This window comes from Thunnus thynnus, chromosome 12 (assembly GCF_963924715.1).
Source record: "Thunnus thynnus chromosome 12, fThuThy2.1, whole genome shotgun sequence".
Lineage (NCBI taxonomy): Eukaryota > Metazoa > Chordata > Actinopteri > Scombriformes > Scombridae > Thunnus > Thunnus thynnus.
In genome coordinates this window covers 13,868,200-13,885,362 of record NC_089528.1, presented here as the reverse complement: position 1 = coordinate 13,885,362, position 17,163 = coordinate 13,868,200, and the positions used below count along the sequence as shown (strand labels likewise).

Below are 17,163 nucleotides of genomic sequence, written 5' to 3'. Positions count from 1 at the left end.
GTAGATACGGCAACGTTTCTTTTTCAAAATAAAAGCATATGTGAGTGTTATTAATTGTATCTGACTGCACGGACAGAATATCTGAGGCATATTTACAGATAACGTGTAATTATCCTACAGTTACATTTTGATGCATTTAAAAACGCACACATTTGCGTTATTTTTTTTGTTTCTCATAGCAATGTACTCAGCTGACGCTTATTTGAAATATTGCTTCTGCTTAAAACGGAAATGCTGTTTTAAAACTCTCCGTGGGGTGCCTAAATTACCATTCCGCAATATCAGTTTATCAGTTCAATGTCCAATTTCCTCTTTCAGTTGCCATTTTTTTAATGATTTGATCCTGACATAAAAGATAAAAATAGTTTTATTGCCACTTTGTCTTTCAATTTTCCTGTTATTTAATTCTGTGTAGAATTATCCTCCTCACACCTTTTACAAAAGAACTAGTGAAACACACCACAAAAAGTTATCAGGAGTTATACAGAGTGCACATTTTTTTAATTTACAGATTTGGCCTTAAATACAAGATAAACTTTCAACATTTTAAAGACAACACAGGAATCTTAAAAACACTATAGCCTTTACACTGTTGACTTGCACTAAATAACAGCTTCCAAGTGGGTATAAAATGTATTTTGTCAAGTTTACATTCTATGGATATGACTTCACGAATGGCATCAAATATACATTTTACTGAGTTTTGCACATTGGCAAAGTCTTGTTAAAAATAAATTCATTACTCTCACTCAACAGACAACAATCATACATGCACACACAGTCACACAACTAGATATCATACCAAAGGAACCAAATATAAAAACTTAATGGTGTTAGTGTTATATTTTCAATACAGTCAACCTCCCTCACAACCAGGTGAGGAGGTGATTATCCGTGAAGGCGGACTTGTGATAGTAGCTAAGAGGACGGAACCTGCAGTTCCACAGTGACAAGTTTCTGTTCTTCTAAGTAAATACATGGGACTGCAGGGGACAGACACAGTCCCCCCTCCAACCACTTATTTGTGGCGGTCTGAGATTTTCCCCTTACATAACATCCTGCTCACAGAGTCTTGAGTGACATTCATATTAATTAGCAGTTTTGAAGAGGACAGACAACTTGTGACTTCTTCTCTTCTATGCTCAGTCAGTTTAAGAGAAACACTTTTACATCCTTTATCACCACCCACTTACACTTCTGGTACCAGTAAAACAGTTAAACAAAATGCAACTGTACCAGAAAAAAAACATGTTGAAGACTTTCACATACTTTTTTAAATAACAAAAAACATAAGACACACATCCACACAAATACTACAGGGAGGGGTGAACAGAGGAATATGGTCGATTTACAGCACCAATCCCTTGTCTTACAGTTTTCTTAGAACACATGACAAACAGAAATGTCAGTATAATTTCAGTCACCAAAATGTTCCGACAATGCGGCCTTTAAGTCCACTTCTTGAACACTAGAGGGCTCTCCTGGTCTACAGATGCTGTAGGTAATATGCAGTGGGATTGCATAAGAGGAATGAAATCTCCCAGAGTGAGGAGGGGAGCAGTTTTCTGATGCCGCCTCTGCTCCGCTGCTCTGTCTTGTGTCCTCTGCATCAATGTAATACGGCACCCTTTATGACAGGCACATGCTTCCCAAAGCCTAGCGCTTGATCACCACCTGCTCAAAGGCTCCAGCTGCAACCCTGAAAGAGAATACCACAATGTGTTATATGGCAGGAAATGATGGTGGTTATCTGATCCGGCTGTGGTGCATATTTTGATGTTTATCTTAACATGATTTTTATGCAGTACAAATAAACAACATGATGGCAAGTCATTGGGTTAATACAAAGACTCCTTATTAGAATCCCAATTAAGCATATTTGTAATGAATATATATTTGCAGTAAATGCCTGGTGTGTGGCACCCACAGTACACAGTTATGTAATCACACCCACCTTGTGTGCTGGCTCCCCAAGGCTGTACTCCCACCAGGACCTACAAACAAGCTCAGGCCCTCCTCTGTGAAAATAGACACATTAGAAATATGTAAACTGTCAATCAATGTGCACAGTCAGACTTTGAAAATGGCTCACTCTAATAATAAATGATAATTGATTGGAGGACTTTACAGAGAAGCGGGTGAGCATCTGTGGAGGTAGTTGATATATAAGGGTGCACTGCCACACCAAAAATGTATACAACATCAGTCTCAATGATGTGAGAGACTTTCCATTTCAAAACACAATAAACAACAGTCGTCTACATTACGTCTTTTAGATTAAGGGTGGGGATTTGTGGCAGTGAGCACTGTGTGCTGAGTTTATCCGTCACTGTCTTTGTGTTAGTCATAGAAATGATATCGGCCTCACCTCTGAATGAAACATTTAGATTAGATTCATGTCTGGTACAAGATGTTGACGTCTAATTTATGATTTGCCCTTATTAACATTTAACATATCATTTGAAGGGAGTGCATTGAGACATTGCCTAGTTGTATTGCAACACCTCAATGTAACTTGATCCCATCAGCGGGATGGTAGGCAACTTTCCAAACCAACCCTCATAAGTCCACTAAGTTACGGATTAGGTGTACACACCCTCTGCACTGGAGTCCAAGAAGTCACGGCTGAAATCTTGGCTCTGCAGGATTTTCTCTATTATGTCGTCAGCATCCACCCTGGTGGCGTCTACTCTCTTCAACTGATTCTCCATTGAGTTCTGCTTAACTGGATGTCTAATAAAGAAACAGAAATGAAGTGGAACATTAAAAAAATATGCTTCAAAGGATAAGACACATGATAACATAATCACAGTTGTAAATCAGTGAAACATCTCAGTCTGAGTCGTAAGTTTATTTATAACAAGGTCTTTATAGACTTTCCAATGGTTAAAAACAGCATAGAAAAGATGTGAAAAAGAGTTCACTGTCTTTATTTGCTTTAAGCTTTATTGCAATGTTTCAAATAAAGAGACAAACAAATAAAGAATTACCAATTAATAGTCTAATTATTTAATATTAAATACATGTTGCAAGTTTATACAAACTGATGATCCCAAACCATTTGCTTTAGTTCCTGTTGTACTTCCCATAGAGTTTAGCTGCAACACCCACAGCTTATTCATAACAGACGAGTAACGTGCATGTGCACGTTACTCATCTGTCATGTTATGTACTGTTTTCATTTCAACCTTTGTCACTCAGGCACACGGTGGATCAAAAGTGTTATTTTTTATTAAATATTTAAAATTTCTCATTAAAGGAGAGATAAAGGAGAGATTAATAGTTTGAGAATAGGCAGACAGGGCTAAAACTGCTACTAGTTTACCCAGGTGACTATGTGTATTACCTTGGTAACTTGGCAGGTGTAGAGGGCTGTTCAGGTGCATGTTGGAAGGTTGCAGAGACTGGGGGAGTGGACCTGCTTTCCTTCTCTCCTCTCTCTACCTGCTGCTCACTGGGCTCCAGGATGCTGCCGATGCCTGTGGAGGCAGAACCTCCTGATTCGCTCCTCCGATGGCTCAGATCTGTTAAACTGGAGTGATTCGAGCTGTAACCTGCAGGACAGGAGGACAAAAATATATATTAACAGTTATATTTCTGATTTGTGTAACTGGTGTGGTGGTTATGTTTAATGTTCAAAGTAATGTTCAAAGGGAATAAAAATGTGTCTCTTTGTTTGATACCTGAGATTTTTGACAACTGACTTGCATAGCTGGGTGTTCTGGAGTGACTGTATGCTACCAGATCCTCTGGGACTGATACCGAATTTCCTGGAGTTGCTAAATGAAAAAAAAAAGTGTAACCAACTCAGCAAAACAATCTGCAAAACATTAAAAGTTTTTATGAACATTTACAAGAACAAAATGTACTCATAACTAAAGCTACTACTTAGAGGCATTGATGGTTCTTTGATGTAACACCATAGAAAATTCACTTTTAGTTTTTTAATGATGCTTTTTATTCTTAGGATTTTGAAATTGTTACTTGTTATTGAATAAACATGCTTCTTCATGATGGATGGTTCTTTGTAAAACCTTGTTGAAAAATACTGTCTACCACCAAATGTTTGCTTTTCTCAAGAACTGAAGAATTAAAATCGTTTGAGCCTCAGAGTCTGTTTGTACATACCAGTGATTGAATGGGATATGTGCTTATCCCCTCCCTTCCTCTCCTCAAGGAGACACTCTGCTTCAGCCTGCGGGATTCCCAGAGTCATGGCTGTAGATGGGGGACTACAGAGAAAACAGGAAGCATTGCATTTACTTGAAAGCAGGGTGGTGCCTGAAGTGTCACATTTTTGGAGAAGAGCTCCTTCAATTACTTTATCGACGGTGAGTTTGTTTATACACAAACAAAATATGAACATAATAAACACATTAAAGCTCCTACGTGTGGGATTGAACTTTTCGGACTTTGGAGACTTCTAGAGGTAAGATGCAAAAATAAATGGAGACAGACAGCAATACATGATATAACCCTGGGACTGTCAAATATTTCTATGAACAAAAAACAACCAAAGAATTCTTAGATGTTGTATTTTATATTATGTAAAAACCTTATTCAGATATGTTTGAAACAGGGCACAAAATTAGCAGCAGCCACCAGCCAAATGCTGGTAAAATATGCAATTAGCTGGTAGATTTGCTTCACTCACCAGCCAAGTGACTGGTAAAATTTGAACATTCACTAGCCATTTGGCTGGTGGACAAAAAAGTGCATTTTGCACCCTGAGTTTGGTAGTTAAGCTGGCTAGTATGTAGAGATATGCTCTGTGTTGGTTTGTTCAAGTGCTCATACACTAAATTCCATTCATTTTGTGTGCAAATTGAGTTTAATTGACCTGTGTAGTAACTACTATACCTTCACTGCTGAATACATGGCATATGTTGCATATTGCAATTATCATATTGTTCTGTTTCTTAGTCAAAAAGTTGGTGTGACTAAATCTGCTGTTGTACTAGGATGGCTTTCACTTTTGTTTGAGATGAAGCATGTCATCAAGTTCAAGCTGATTCTTACCTTTGCTCCTCAAGAGACTCATTATAAAAAAGATTCATGCAAATTTGACCATTAGAAATATTATTTTACTTACAATTTACATGTAAACATACTTTAAAGTGTGATGGATAAACTGCAGGTATTTAAACACATCAGCAAGTAAAACAATAAAGCCAATTTTTTTATAAAGCCCTAATAAAGCCCTTTTTTTCAAATTCATAAATTCATTTGTATGCATTAGTTGTTGGTGAGTAAGTAAATCGTTTATTCAGAATGTCAATTAGTTTTAGCAGTATTCAGGTCAGGGGACATTAACACAGGAAACTCCTTTTCTACTGAAGTACTTAAACACAGAAATGCAGGCGGGGAAGCAGACAAAGAGTGACAGACAGACAGTGAAAAAAAAAAAAGATCATCATCTTTCCACTGAGCTCCACACACAATGAGTAACACTGTGTGGTATGAATGACTAGACTATCCTTGAGTTCACACTCTAGACATGTCCTAGGCAGCAACATGTGAACAACATTACACTAAGAGGGAGTTGGAACACGAAAGAATATGGAGAAAGACTTTTGTTAGGTGAAGAAATGTGACTGTTTGCACATGGCGGAGTGGACTTATCATGTCCTGATAAACTGGTCTACACAAAACTCTTTCCTGACTAAACAATCTCTGGGTTGAGCTGATCAGATATCTGCTGTTGCTCACGACTGAGGTTGGGCAGATTAATGCCTGGGTGAGGAGATCTTAACTGTTAGATAAGAGTGCGGTAAGATCTCAGCAGCAAAATTACACTTTAAACTCGTGGGGGGTGTCGGTAACATCAGAGCGTTTGAAATAGGTGAAAGACAGGATGTGACGAAAACAGTCCTCTGTGGTTATGGCTTGCTAGATGCTGACTTTTGTGAAGAATGTACTTCCTTTGTAACCACGACTTTAACATTTTCTTGTCGAATAAAGTTAAACATAACAGTCGAGTCAACACTTCCTTTTTTTTTACAAGTTCCACACTGGATTCATATTTATATTTTAAGGATGAGTAATAAGAATCTACAGATGCATAAGGTCAAGATAAGCACTTACGTTTTAAAACAGGGGTCTCCAGACATAAGTTGTGTGGTGATGACAACCTGTAACAGAGACAGAAGTATATTAATGTCAGTTTTAGGCTGACAAACAACTGGTGCTGTTAAGCAGAAAAAGGCCTGTGTAATGTGGTATCACAGGGTTGCTGTTAACTAAAGTTTACAATAAGATTTTGAGAACCATGATTGTAGGTCTTTGCCTGAGGAAGAATCTACATATTTTAAATTATTCCCGTGGCTCAGGCAGTTTATACTGTAGATTACAGGCTGAGACATGTCTTGAGTCAACTGTCAGGAAAGTCAACTTTTCCATCCATACAATACATCGAAATTTATAGAAGAGTGTCTACTTGTGCTGGTGAACTCAAAAACTAGTGAACATTTTGCAAGAATAGGTTATAAGCTTATCTATGCTATGCTAAGAATAAATAATAACTGGACTATATTCAGACATTGCCAGTGTGGTATGGACTCTTGAGGCATTTTTACCACCATACCTTGAGAATTGAGTTGTCCTGTCTGGTGTTCTTGGTGTCATATCCCTCTAGGAGGCACCTCCTTGTGGTGCTGCCAGACCCAGCAAACTCAGACAGGTTTAAGTCAGCAAAACCCAGCTGCACAAGATTGTAAGAGATCAACCAGTGTGAGTCATTTGTGAGTTTAAATGGTGAAACATCTGGTTTTACTGTTTGTAAATAAAATGTCATCCTATGACAATATAAGACACAATCTGCACTTAAAGAAATCCAACCCAGCATCAGGTTTAAGGAAACACACTACATGTGTCCAAGATAAGACTTTCAATACTTGAGAAATCATATAACCTAATTCTTTTACTCATCATTATAGTTACTGATTAACATAGCGAGAGTTCTGATTTATGAATTTTTCAATTAGTAACCAAAGCCGGAAACTGGAAATAAAAACATTCTTGGTAAACAGACTTGCATAACAGAAAAGTCCTCTGCGGCCACTTGACTTCCCTGGTATCATATAAATTTTGTGATAAGACTGTTCTAATGGATCCTGTGTGCGTAAGCCTCTATGTTTACAACACTCCAGTCTACAGAAGAGAAAAAAGAGAAGTATTACCTTTGCAAAAGTTTTTCCGCCTTTCAATTCCTAAAATGACACAAAAAAAGTGAGTTTGCATTTCCCTGTTTTATCACTATTTAACACACTACTTTCATTTAAAAATTCTGAAACTTCTAGCAGTATGACATTGTCTACACGTGACTTGACTGCTGCACTGTAGTTACAAATTAACAGTACTTTTGATCTTACGTACATAAACATTTTCTTCGCACATGCAAGTTTCACTCAAGGGCTTGGAATCATTTCTGTAGTGTCAACAAAACAGAAAGTCATGTACCTTGCGCACAGACACCCGGCAAACACAAGGATCCAGTACACCTGTCCCAGCATTGGCACTCATCTTGCACACGAAGGAGAATCTCTTCTTCCAGTGAACACAGTTGGCTTGGACTGGCTCCCTGGGAGAAAAAGCACACTTGAAAACACACGTCCAGGGAACAAAATTAGCACCAGCCACATGCCGGTAAAATATGCAAGTGGCTGGTAGATTTGCTTCACTCACCAGCTGAAAAACAATGGTAATCTATTGAGTGGCTGGTAGAATTTGCACCCTGACTACCTCATACAAAAACTGAAACACACAGGCATAATAAATGCTGAAAGAGCATATTTTAATCATAAATATGCTAGATCTATGCCTGGACTTGTAACCACAGAGTATGTGGGGAAGTTGTGTCCCAAACCATCAAGACTAATGAAAGCTGAACTTTGGCATATTTCAAATTTAAATCAAATATGTAGAGGAATATAACAACTTCTATTCTTTAATTTAGTCTGTAAAATGAGCTTATGATGTTCTTTTAGGCTTTGAGCTATATCCTACAAAGTTATATTAGGTTATGTATTCATGTATTCACTCATCTGTTGTCAGATCCTAAATGTGAGCAATTCAGTCCAATCTCTGACATTATGAGAATGATGAATTTGTGATTTTGACCTATAACTTATGTGATAGGACACGGTACTTGGCATATGGAACTGTTTGAAGACAGTCCTGTGATTTTGGGCTATATTAAGAAAATGAACTGTTGATCACTTGCAGCAGCAATAAGGAGGTGTAGGGTTGGTAGGGATGGAAACGTTTCATATTTTACTTGACATATCCATTTTTAATATCATTAATGCATTATTCCTGAAAATAACATTCATATATTTTCAGGATTTTTTTCATTTTCATTCACTCCATACATCATGAACAAGACTGTCAATATGTTTGTATATGAGGTAAAGAAGAAGACTGTGGTTGGAGCAGGGTAAATTTAAGAATACAGTGTTTACATGATAGTTTTTAGGGGCAGACAGTTACCATGGCAGTGAGTAACGTTAATGAGGGCCAGCGGTTGACATGACGCTTGTGTCCGTTTTTCCAGAGTGACTCATTTAAGTGCTGCAAGCAGTTATAATCATTGACCCGGGGGGATTAACCTGTTGTGCTCCTTTGCAATGGAAGGAAATTCTGTTTTGTTTGTCGAAGTTGTTATTAAACAAGACAAATAAATGACGCTACATAAATAACGTTACTGTAAATACAACGTAACCACACAAAAATGAAAGAGAGAGATAACCCGAGACGATCACCATCAAAGTGTCTTTTCTATTAAACAATCTCCAAATAATAATAATAATAATAATAATAATAATAATAATAATACAAAACTGTTGAATGATAAAAACGATTAACTCCAGCCAAATCTAAGTTAACGTACAGTACGTGCTGCTTAGCAACTGATCTGATCAACTGTTGTAACGTTAACGTTACCGGTTAACAAAAAGAAATATTTCCATCTAAAAACACAAAACTATTTTATTGAGCAAGTTAGTTTCACTAGCTTTAAAAACCACATTAAAGCACAGCCTCCTGGGTTAGTACGTGTCTCCTTGTGCACAGCAGAAAGTCTTCAAACAGTTGAATAGGTGAGTTAATATAACTCGAACCTTACTAACGTTAACTGTTAACGGTAACGTTAACGTTAGTTAGCTTGTAGCTAGCTACTGTGGTATAAAGTTATAGTTAGCAAGCGTTAAGCATGTATTACACAACAGACAACAGATACTTAACAGGTGTTTCTTCAAGAAACTTAAGAGGGAAAATTGTTTAAAACCAGTTTCATTTTAATTTAACTTTAGCTTGTTTGAACAACCAGTGAACTGCTGCTTCTATAAATAGCAAAACTTCTTACCGAGAAGACTCAACGGCAAAACCTCCATCTACGAGCCTGACTTTGCAGAATAAAACTCCGTTGACGAAGGGAACCGATGACAGTTCCTCCAAGACGAAGTCAACTTTGAATTTGAATCTCTTCTTTTTCATAAGAATGAAGGACATGGTGTGTCCTGAAACGTGGTTGAGTGGAGATACAACAAGTCCTGAGCGTTAAAGTTGACAGACAGCTGAACACTTTCTCCGCAGTGACTGTTCACTGCTGTTCGCTCAGCTGTTGCTACTTGCCGCTGCTTTGCTCTCGTCTGCAGCAGAAAGGAATCAAAGTTCAAATCTCCTCCTTCCCACCCACTGAAAAACACAATTCATGACGCGAAGAAATTCCAGGGTTTGATTGGCTGCAGCTGCCTTGAAAAAGAGAAATACGTGGTTGTATTGCTTGTACACACCGGGGTTCTCAGTCCGGCTGGGACTCATTCAAAACGCCCACTGACAGGAGACTGTTTCTTTTTTTGTTTTTTTACACTAGCAACACTGAACTGACATTAGTCAACACAACGGATATGTGTGAAGGCGGAGTGGGAAAATAGAAGGGAGCATACGTACATATGTGATGACACATGCAAAATTATCATCATTGTCATCATATGACAACACTGAAAAAGCCCTGTAACATCACTTAAATATTATTATTTGTTTAATATTGAGTCTGCTCTCAGATATACTGCTCCATCCTCATGGAGTAGTTAACAACAGATGCTGAAACTCAGAATTTTTGTCTCTAAATACTCTCAGAGACCCCATTAAAGGCATGATTCATCTTCATCTTCAACGCTCTTGAATAACAGTACTTGAATAACTGGATCAGTACTTTTTGCTAGCTTTGTTTTTACTTCTATCTTCTCGACTATTTTAATTTTAAACTGGAGATCTTAGCATGTTTTTTTTTATACTTATTGCTGCAATGTGCACTGATACTTTTTTCATTTGTTGGTTGTATTTATTGTTTATTTTTTGTTGTTAGGATGTCAACTCTGCACGCTTGTTTCTCTGTTTTTTCTCTGTGTAAATCTATCTATCTATCTATCTATCTATCTATCTATCTATCTATCTATCTATCTATCTATCCACACATATGATGCTGAATATCTTATTCTTATATATAAATCTATAATAATGCATCATGTTTTGTACGTAAAATCTTAATCTGAAAAGTGAGAAGTAATTCCATCTGCCAGATACGAGAAATGTAGAGAATGAAAGCATGTTACATTTTATTTCTGTCTGAAATGTGGCTGAGTCGAAGTACAAAGTACTATAAAAATGAAAAAGTAAATAAACAAATGTATCTTTCACCACTGTATCTTGAGGCCTAAATATATTTTTGTTCATCAACACCAGGGTCTCAAAACTTAACTGATAAAACATATCTGACCGTCAGTAATACAAGTTTAACAGTAAAACTGATTTGTTTATCTTGTGTGTGATGAAACACTGCCCTCTGGTGACGACCAGCGGTGCTGCGCTGTAGGAAACACAACACCGTGTGTATTTAATGACACGTCCGTCTAGATGAAGAGATTACATTTCCTCTTTAACACACCGTCATATTACACACAGAATGAGTGTAAAATGACAGATGATGATGTTCGCCGTTAGTAGCAAAAGCCGGACTATATATATGGTTAATCCACGGATTATTTATTTCACCGCTTTTCTATTCTACCGTCTCTCCTGCTTTTCCGTAGAAAACATCGAATAGCTGCGCCGCATTTATAGCTCCGCCCTCGATCACTGCAGTTCCTCTGAAATACTACGGACTACTCCTTTGCACGACACAGTCTGCAACATATGATAACTGGAAACCGTCTTCCTCATCGCACACTTGAGCGCATATTTGCATCTTATCGGGGTTTATGAATATGACAGTTAACATGGATTAACAGACAGATCAGATCCTGACTGCAGGGCGACTCGTTCAGACGCTGCTTCCACATTAAGCCTAAAATGTATCAGACGTTACGGACGCTTTTTCTATCAAATGCCCGGTGCTGGGATGCCCGCAGTGAGAGGTCATATCAGGACCTGTTTGACAGACTCGATACCAATAAAGATGGGAAGGTGGACGTAGCAGAATTGCGGGCGGGCCTCAAGGCGATGGGCATATTCCGCCAGGGTGATGCACAGGTAAAACTCAGGAACCAGGTCCTGGCTTGCTCGTTTGCATGAAATTCCTCTCTAGTGTGTGTGAAAGTCTGCCTGTCCGGGCTGTGTGATTCATTCTGAAACTACTTGAGAAGGCAAATGGAAACAATAGATTTGATCTCTTCTCTGCAGAAAATTGTGTCGTCTGGTGACCAAAACAAAGATGGGAGTCTCGACTTCGGGGAGTTCACCAAATATCTGAAAGAGCACGAGAAGAAACTGAGGCTGACATTTAAGAGTCTGGACAGGAATAACGATGGTAAGTATTGTTTAAATACTTGACATGAGTGTTTACACATAATGACATATACCAGTGAATGTTTACAAAGCCACATACACTGTTTATACTGCAGCATACAGTATGTCAATGTCAATATTTTATGTTATGTCAGGACGCATTGATGCCTCAGAGATCCAGCAGTCCCTTGCAGAGCTGGGCATGCATATCAGCAGTGAGGATGCTCGGAAAATCTTACACAGGTTTGACTTCCAGTTCTATCCACTGTAGCATTTGTATTTATAATGTGATCAAAGTGATTGCTTGTGTGTAATTTGGAAGGTTTATGAGTCACAGATATGCTCATTACAATGTAATGCAACATAATATGTCATGATGAATAGATATTTCTGTCTTTCCTTAGTATGGACATTGATGGCACCATGATGGTGGACTGGAACGAGTGGAGAGAACACTTCCTGTTGTGCCCTGCTCATAACCTGGAAGAGATCATACGCCACTGGAAACACTCCACGGTATGAGGACATTTACATACAACCAGACACGAACACGTTCTGTGGATACACACAGAGGCGACTGCAGCAGAATAAGTCACGTGTTTTATAGTCATCATGTTTTAGATATTAAGGATTATCTCAGCAGTTTTGGCAGCTGCTTTGAAAGACCAGACTGTCTAAAATAATTAGGTCACAGCACTACACTCTGTTCCCCTTAGCTTTCTCCTCCACTCCTTCTTACTGCAAAGAAAGACATTGTTGACTGGCTTGTTACTTCTGCATAAAATATTTGCTTCATCATGAGCAATACATTACCTCTCTTAATAGACAATGCATCCAAATGTTTCTAAGTCTTAGCTGCAGTGCACATTTGTGGTATCTTAGGTGTCAAAACCAGACAGAACTGCATTCTAATACCATAAATTTATAAGATTAATGACCACAGGACACATAAATAGCTCCATAAACCCTTGTGATTTCTTGCACAGTTTCATTACTGTAAATTACCACTGCACCATGTTTGTCACTAGTGGATACCGTCATGCTTTTGGAAAAACATTGGGTATGTTTATCTGAAACAGCCAGAGCGTGCAAGACGAGGGCTCAGTCAGAGCAGCGATTATGATTTCACAAAAGGTTCTTAGTAAAGGATAAGAGGTTCAGGTCATTGTTTGTTAAAATAGCTCAAAAGGTAGGGTTTTGTTTTTTTTAGCATTTTCTTCATAGTGTGGCATTTTCTTTGCACATCCTGTTGATTTGTTTGCTGTTTGGCATACACCTTACATTCAAATTTTTGTAAATGTGGTGGCCCTCTCTACCATGTACAGCTGGGACTTTGGCAAGTTTAAAAACAGTTGCTTCATAAAGAGTGACACTAGACCTCAAAAGAGGAAGTTCTAGTGGGCTAGTAGTAGTTTTTGTCACACATGACATGCACTGTATCTTCCACACATTGTACATTGTATTTGAGTATTTATCATGTCCATAAACAGACCACTCAGTATGTATATTTACTGCTCTAGTAATAGCAATTGTGTTGACAGACATGTATCAGTGTCCATAAATGAAAGTGATGTGAGAAAATGTGCTTATGTGCTCACCAGGTGCTGGACATAGGCGACAGTCTTGCCATCCCAGATGAATTCACAGAAGAGGAGAAGAGCTCAGGTGGCTGGTGGAAGCAGCTTGCTGCAGGTGCGGTGGCGGGGGCTGTCTCTCGCACCGGTACTGCTCCTCTGGACAGAATGAAAGTCTTCATGCAGGTGAATAGTGTGACAGAAAATGAGCAAATATATCCATGATAAAATGTCTTTTTTCCTTTTTAAGAAATGTTATGTATTATATGCTTATTGCTACCACCTGGCTCAAGTCTGGCAACAAGAAGGGAGGCCACACACAGACATATCAGTCAAAAGTAATTTATTTAACTCAAAGAAATAATATACCAACTAACTGGTGGGGTGTGTAAGTCGGAGAAACATCAGTAGTGTTTGTAATGTATGGATGAATGAAAATGCGGTGTAAAGAGTGTTGGATGGTGCAACAAACCAAACAAAAGAAAAAGGCTGAGGCCCCTGCAGTAGGCTCGGCTGAGAGAGAGAGCAAGACTTCCAGAAGGGCAGTCCTTTTATGCCTTCTGGGAAGCCCAACCCAGTTGGGCAAGTACAAGGCAAACCTCCCAACTCCACCTGCTAGCTGACCCCCGGTATCTGCAAAAAATGGGTGTTAAGTAAGGCACACAATCAGGTAGAGTAAGAAGGCCCGTCACATTATGTATTTTTTTTAATTGCAGGTTCACTCCTCTAAGAGCAACAAAATAAGCCTGGCAGGGGGCTTCAAGCAGATGATCCGTGAGGGAGGTATAACTTCACTCTGGAGGGGAAATGGAATCAATGTTTTAAAGATCGCACCTGAGACAGCAATCAAATTCATGTCATATGAGCAAGTAAGGGATTGTGCCTCTGAAAAGCTTATTTAACACAGTAATATGATGGTACTTATCACAGTACAAATATTTGGAATTTTCTGTTGCAGTATAAGAAGTTGTTATCATCAGAGGGCAAAAAGATTGAGACACACAAGAGGTTCCTGGCCGGCTCTCTGGCTGGGGCCACAGCACAGACAGCCATCTACCCAATGGAGGTACCACTGCACCCCTATTTCATCATCTCATATTATTTTAAGATGACTCAAAAACTTAAAGATAGCACACAAATCAAAAGAATCTGTTCACTGCCTCAGTTTTTCTTCTTTTGTGCTTTTTTTGGGTCCTTTCTAAGGTTTTGAAGACAAGACTGACACTGAGGAAAACTGGCCAGTATTCAGGAATGTTTGATTGTGCCAAAACAATCCTGAAGAAGGAGGGCGTCAAGGCTTTCTACAAAGGCTACATTCCAAACTTACTGGGCATCATTCCCTACGCCGGGATAGATCTCGCTGTTTATGAGGTATGCAGGCTTTGCTGCCCCCTCAGTGATATTTCACAATAAAGTGCACTTTGTTTAATTACCTCGCTTGACGAATGTTGGACTGTTTTAAATTTAATCAGAGAAACTGATTTTTGTGCTATGCTAATGAACATTAGTCCAGTCTTTCCATCCTCCCATCACTTCTCTGCTGTGTCTCAGACTCTGAAGAATACGTGGTTGTCGTACCACCCCAAAGACTCAGCTAACCCGGGAGTCCTGGTGTTGCTGGGCTGCGGGACCATCTCTAGTACCTGCGGACAGCTGGCCAGTTATCCACTCGCACTTGTACGCACACGGATGCAGGCACAAGGTAAACTCAGACTGACATGTGGTTATAGTGATGACAAAACACACACGGCACATAATCACACAGTGCATGATTATTTTTAATGACTGGCTAGTTGTCTATTGGGAGGTACGCAATATTTTATGTAAACAAGATATTGTCTGGTGTAATGTATAGACAACAAATTGCCCACACAAACAGACAAATTAAAATTACATAAATATAAAACTGTCTCCTCAACAAGTGAACACTATCCAGAAAAATGTAGATAAAACCCTTGTTTGACATTTAAAAAAACATCCTAGGTATTTAAAATAAATATGCTTTCAGATCCAACGTTTCCTCCATAACTGTCTTTTCCTCTTCAGCGTCCCTAGATGCGTCAGACCAGCCCTCCATGAGTTCTCTGATGAAGAGGATTGTAGCCAAAGACGGTTTTTTCGGACTCTACCGGGGCATCCTGCCAAATTTCATGAAAGTCATTCCTGCTGTCAGCATTAGCTATGTGGTTTACGAGTACATGAAGACTGGCTTGGGAATTTCTAAATGATACCACAAGCCAATGAAAAAGAACGTGTACTGTATTTGTCAGACTTGACATTTTCTGCCTGAAACGATTCCAAGAGAATAGACAGACATCAAACATACAGGGCATGACTTCCACCAGCTTGCACAGGAATTCAGCAGGTGGAAAACTGTATGTATCCCACTAAGGGTGGTCTGTCAGTAGCTAAAACATTAATCACTTGTGGTAAGCATGCTTTAATTGTCATCCTACTGTAAAAAAAAAACACACTCCCCACATTTATACACTGTCCCAAAGAATACTTGACACAAAGACAATACAAACATATAAGTGAGAAAGCATAAAACATAATGGGTCATATAATTGGTCCTACAGTTATTCCTTAAAACTCAAAAAAGTAGCTCATTGGAGCATACTGTTGCTCATGTGCTTTTTGTTAACAAAGGAAATATCTTAACAGCTTATCCCACAGAGACACAATAAAGGTCTTTGTTAAACCCTGAAAGAAAAAAACAAAACAACAACACTATGCCAGTTAAATTGTGAGGTAATTTAACACTTTTCAAAGTTGTGAACACCTGCCCTACAGTGAAATCAGCTCTATGTTTGGACAAACAGCGCTTCTATCACCAGCTGTCCACCAAAAATAACTGGCCCTGAAAAATCAATATGTGTGAACACTGGAATACTGTCTATATGAAGACACACTTGTCTTGTGCAATGTGAAAAACCACTCTGTTTCATTTTAGAATCATTTAAATGTGCCTTACTGCCACTCAGTGCAAGCCATATGTAACATAAGCAGCTGTGTGTGTTTTTTTACTATATATATACTGTATTTATGTACTATGTATATATATATATATATATTATCTGTTTGCAGGTATCATTATTTATGGGTTTTAATGATGGATACCACTTCATAACCAGATAACATTTTTAAGAAAATAGTAATAACTTGTCATCTGACTGAAATACCTGCAAGTAACTTGTTTTTGTATGGTCCCAGTTCTCATTTCAACACATCCAGACCCCCCATCCTAAACACACACAACAGGATCCTGTTACATTTTACATTTTGTTACTTGTTCTTTCACACAGCCCGGTGGTGGAGATGTTTTGCTTTTATCTACCATGGACAATCAGGTTTTTATCATTGTTATAAGTTACATCTATGTGAATTTTAAGAAACTTAAACTTGTGTCAATTTAAGAGTTGTTAACTTGAACATGTGGAAAAACTTAACATGCTCTTTGTTGGAGGGTTTACTTGAGAGCAATGGTTCAGAGGTGTTGAGTTCAGTCCTTCAGAGCTGGAATTACTGGTTTGAGCAGCTCTTGAGATGTGTTAATGGCTCCACTTAGTGGTCAATTAAAATACAAAACACATTGACATTTTGCAGAATTGAAGTTTGATTTACTAGTGTGTGTCAGTTGAATAAATCAACCAGATTATAAAGGTATTTAAGGTCCCTTCTAGACATTTTTTTAAGATATATAAAAATACTTTGGGTATTTTGTGTCTGGTATGTTTTTTCTACAAAGAAAAGTTCAATTAAATTGCCTCCAGTTCTTCCCCCTCATTGAAAACTGCAAACAGTC

At 38.4% G+C, this 17,163-nt stretch overlaps 2 protein-coding genes across 3 annotated transcripts; one reads left to right on the top strand and one right to left on the bottom strand.

The window, feature by feature from the left end:
- Window positions 1-1,051: 1,051 nt before the first annotated feature.
- On the bottom strand, window positions 1,052-9,838 carry LOC137194098 (EEIG family member 2-like). 2 transcript variants are annotated; one of them, XM_067605648.1, is made up of 11 exons: window positions 9,362-9,838; window positions 7,459-7,579; window positions 7,179-7,208; window positions 6,584-6,700; window positions 6,085-6,131; window positions 4,129-4,232; window positions 3,705-3,779; window positions 3,347-3,554; window positions 2,597-2,733; window positions 1,955-2,018; window positions 1,052-1,699 (listed from the first exon to the last, which is right to left on the bottom strand). In XM_067605648.1, the coding sequence occupies exons 1-11, from the start codon at window positions 9,505-9,507 to the stop codon at window positions 1,657-1,659; spliced, it is 1,092 nt and encodes a 363-aa protein (XP_067461749.1). In that variant the 5' UTR covers window positions 9,508-9,838; the 3' UTR covers window positions 1,052-1,656. The 2 variants fall into 2 exon arrangements, with proteins under 2 accessions (XP_067461749.1, XP_067461748.1); XM_067605647.1 differs by having other exon boundaries at window positions 3,684-3,779; window positions 9,362-9,832.
- A 1,076-nt stretch (window positions 9,839-10,914) lies between these two features.
- Window positions 10,915-16,954, top strand: LOC137194097 (mitochondrial adenyl nucleotide antiporter SLC25A24-like). Its single transcript, XM_067605646.1, has 10 exons — window positions 10,915-11,529; window positions 11,680-11,806; window positions 11,940-12,027; window positions 12,189-12,300; window positions 13,386-13,544; window positions 14,075-14,227; window positions 14,317-14,424; window positions 14,562-14,729; window positions 14,910-15,060; window positions 15,405-16,954. Exons 1-10 carry the CDS (start codon window positions 11,350-11,352, stop codon window positions 15,584-15,586), a joined length of 1,428 nt encoding a protein of 475 aa, XP_067461747.1. The 5' UTR covers window positions 10,915-11,349; the 3' UTR covers window positions 15,587-16,954.
- The last annotated feature ends 209 nt before the right edge of the window (window positions 16,955-17,163 follow it).

Bases quoted from the DNA above. Each gene is read 5' to 3' on its own strand.
- LOC137194098 (XM_067605647.1), bottom strand. From the start codon at position 9,507: ATGTCCTTCATTCTTATGAAAAAGAAGAGATTCAAATTCAAAGTTGAC. The intron at 3,780-4,128 runs GTATGTACAAAC...TTTTTCATTTAG, and splicing joins CATATCCCATTCAATCACTG to CAACTCCAGGAAATTCGGTA. The intron at 2,019-2,596 runs GTGTGTACACCT...CTATTTTCACAG, and splicing joins CTTGGACTCCAGTGCAGAGG to AGGAGGGCCTGAGCTTGTTT.
- LOC137194097 (XM_067605646.1), top strand. From the start codon at position 11,350: ATGTATCAGACGTTACGGACGCTTTTTCTATCAAATGCCCGGTGCTGG. The intron at 11,530-11,679 runs GTAAAACTCAGG...TCTTCTCTGCAG, and splicing joins TCCGCCAGGGTGATGCACAG to AAAATTGTGTCGTCTGGTGA. The intron at 13,545-14,074 runs GTGAATAGTGTG...TTTTAATTGCAG, and splicing joins GAATGAAAGTCTTCATGCAG to GTTCACTCCTCTAAGAGCAA.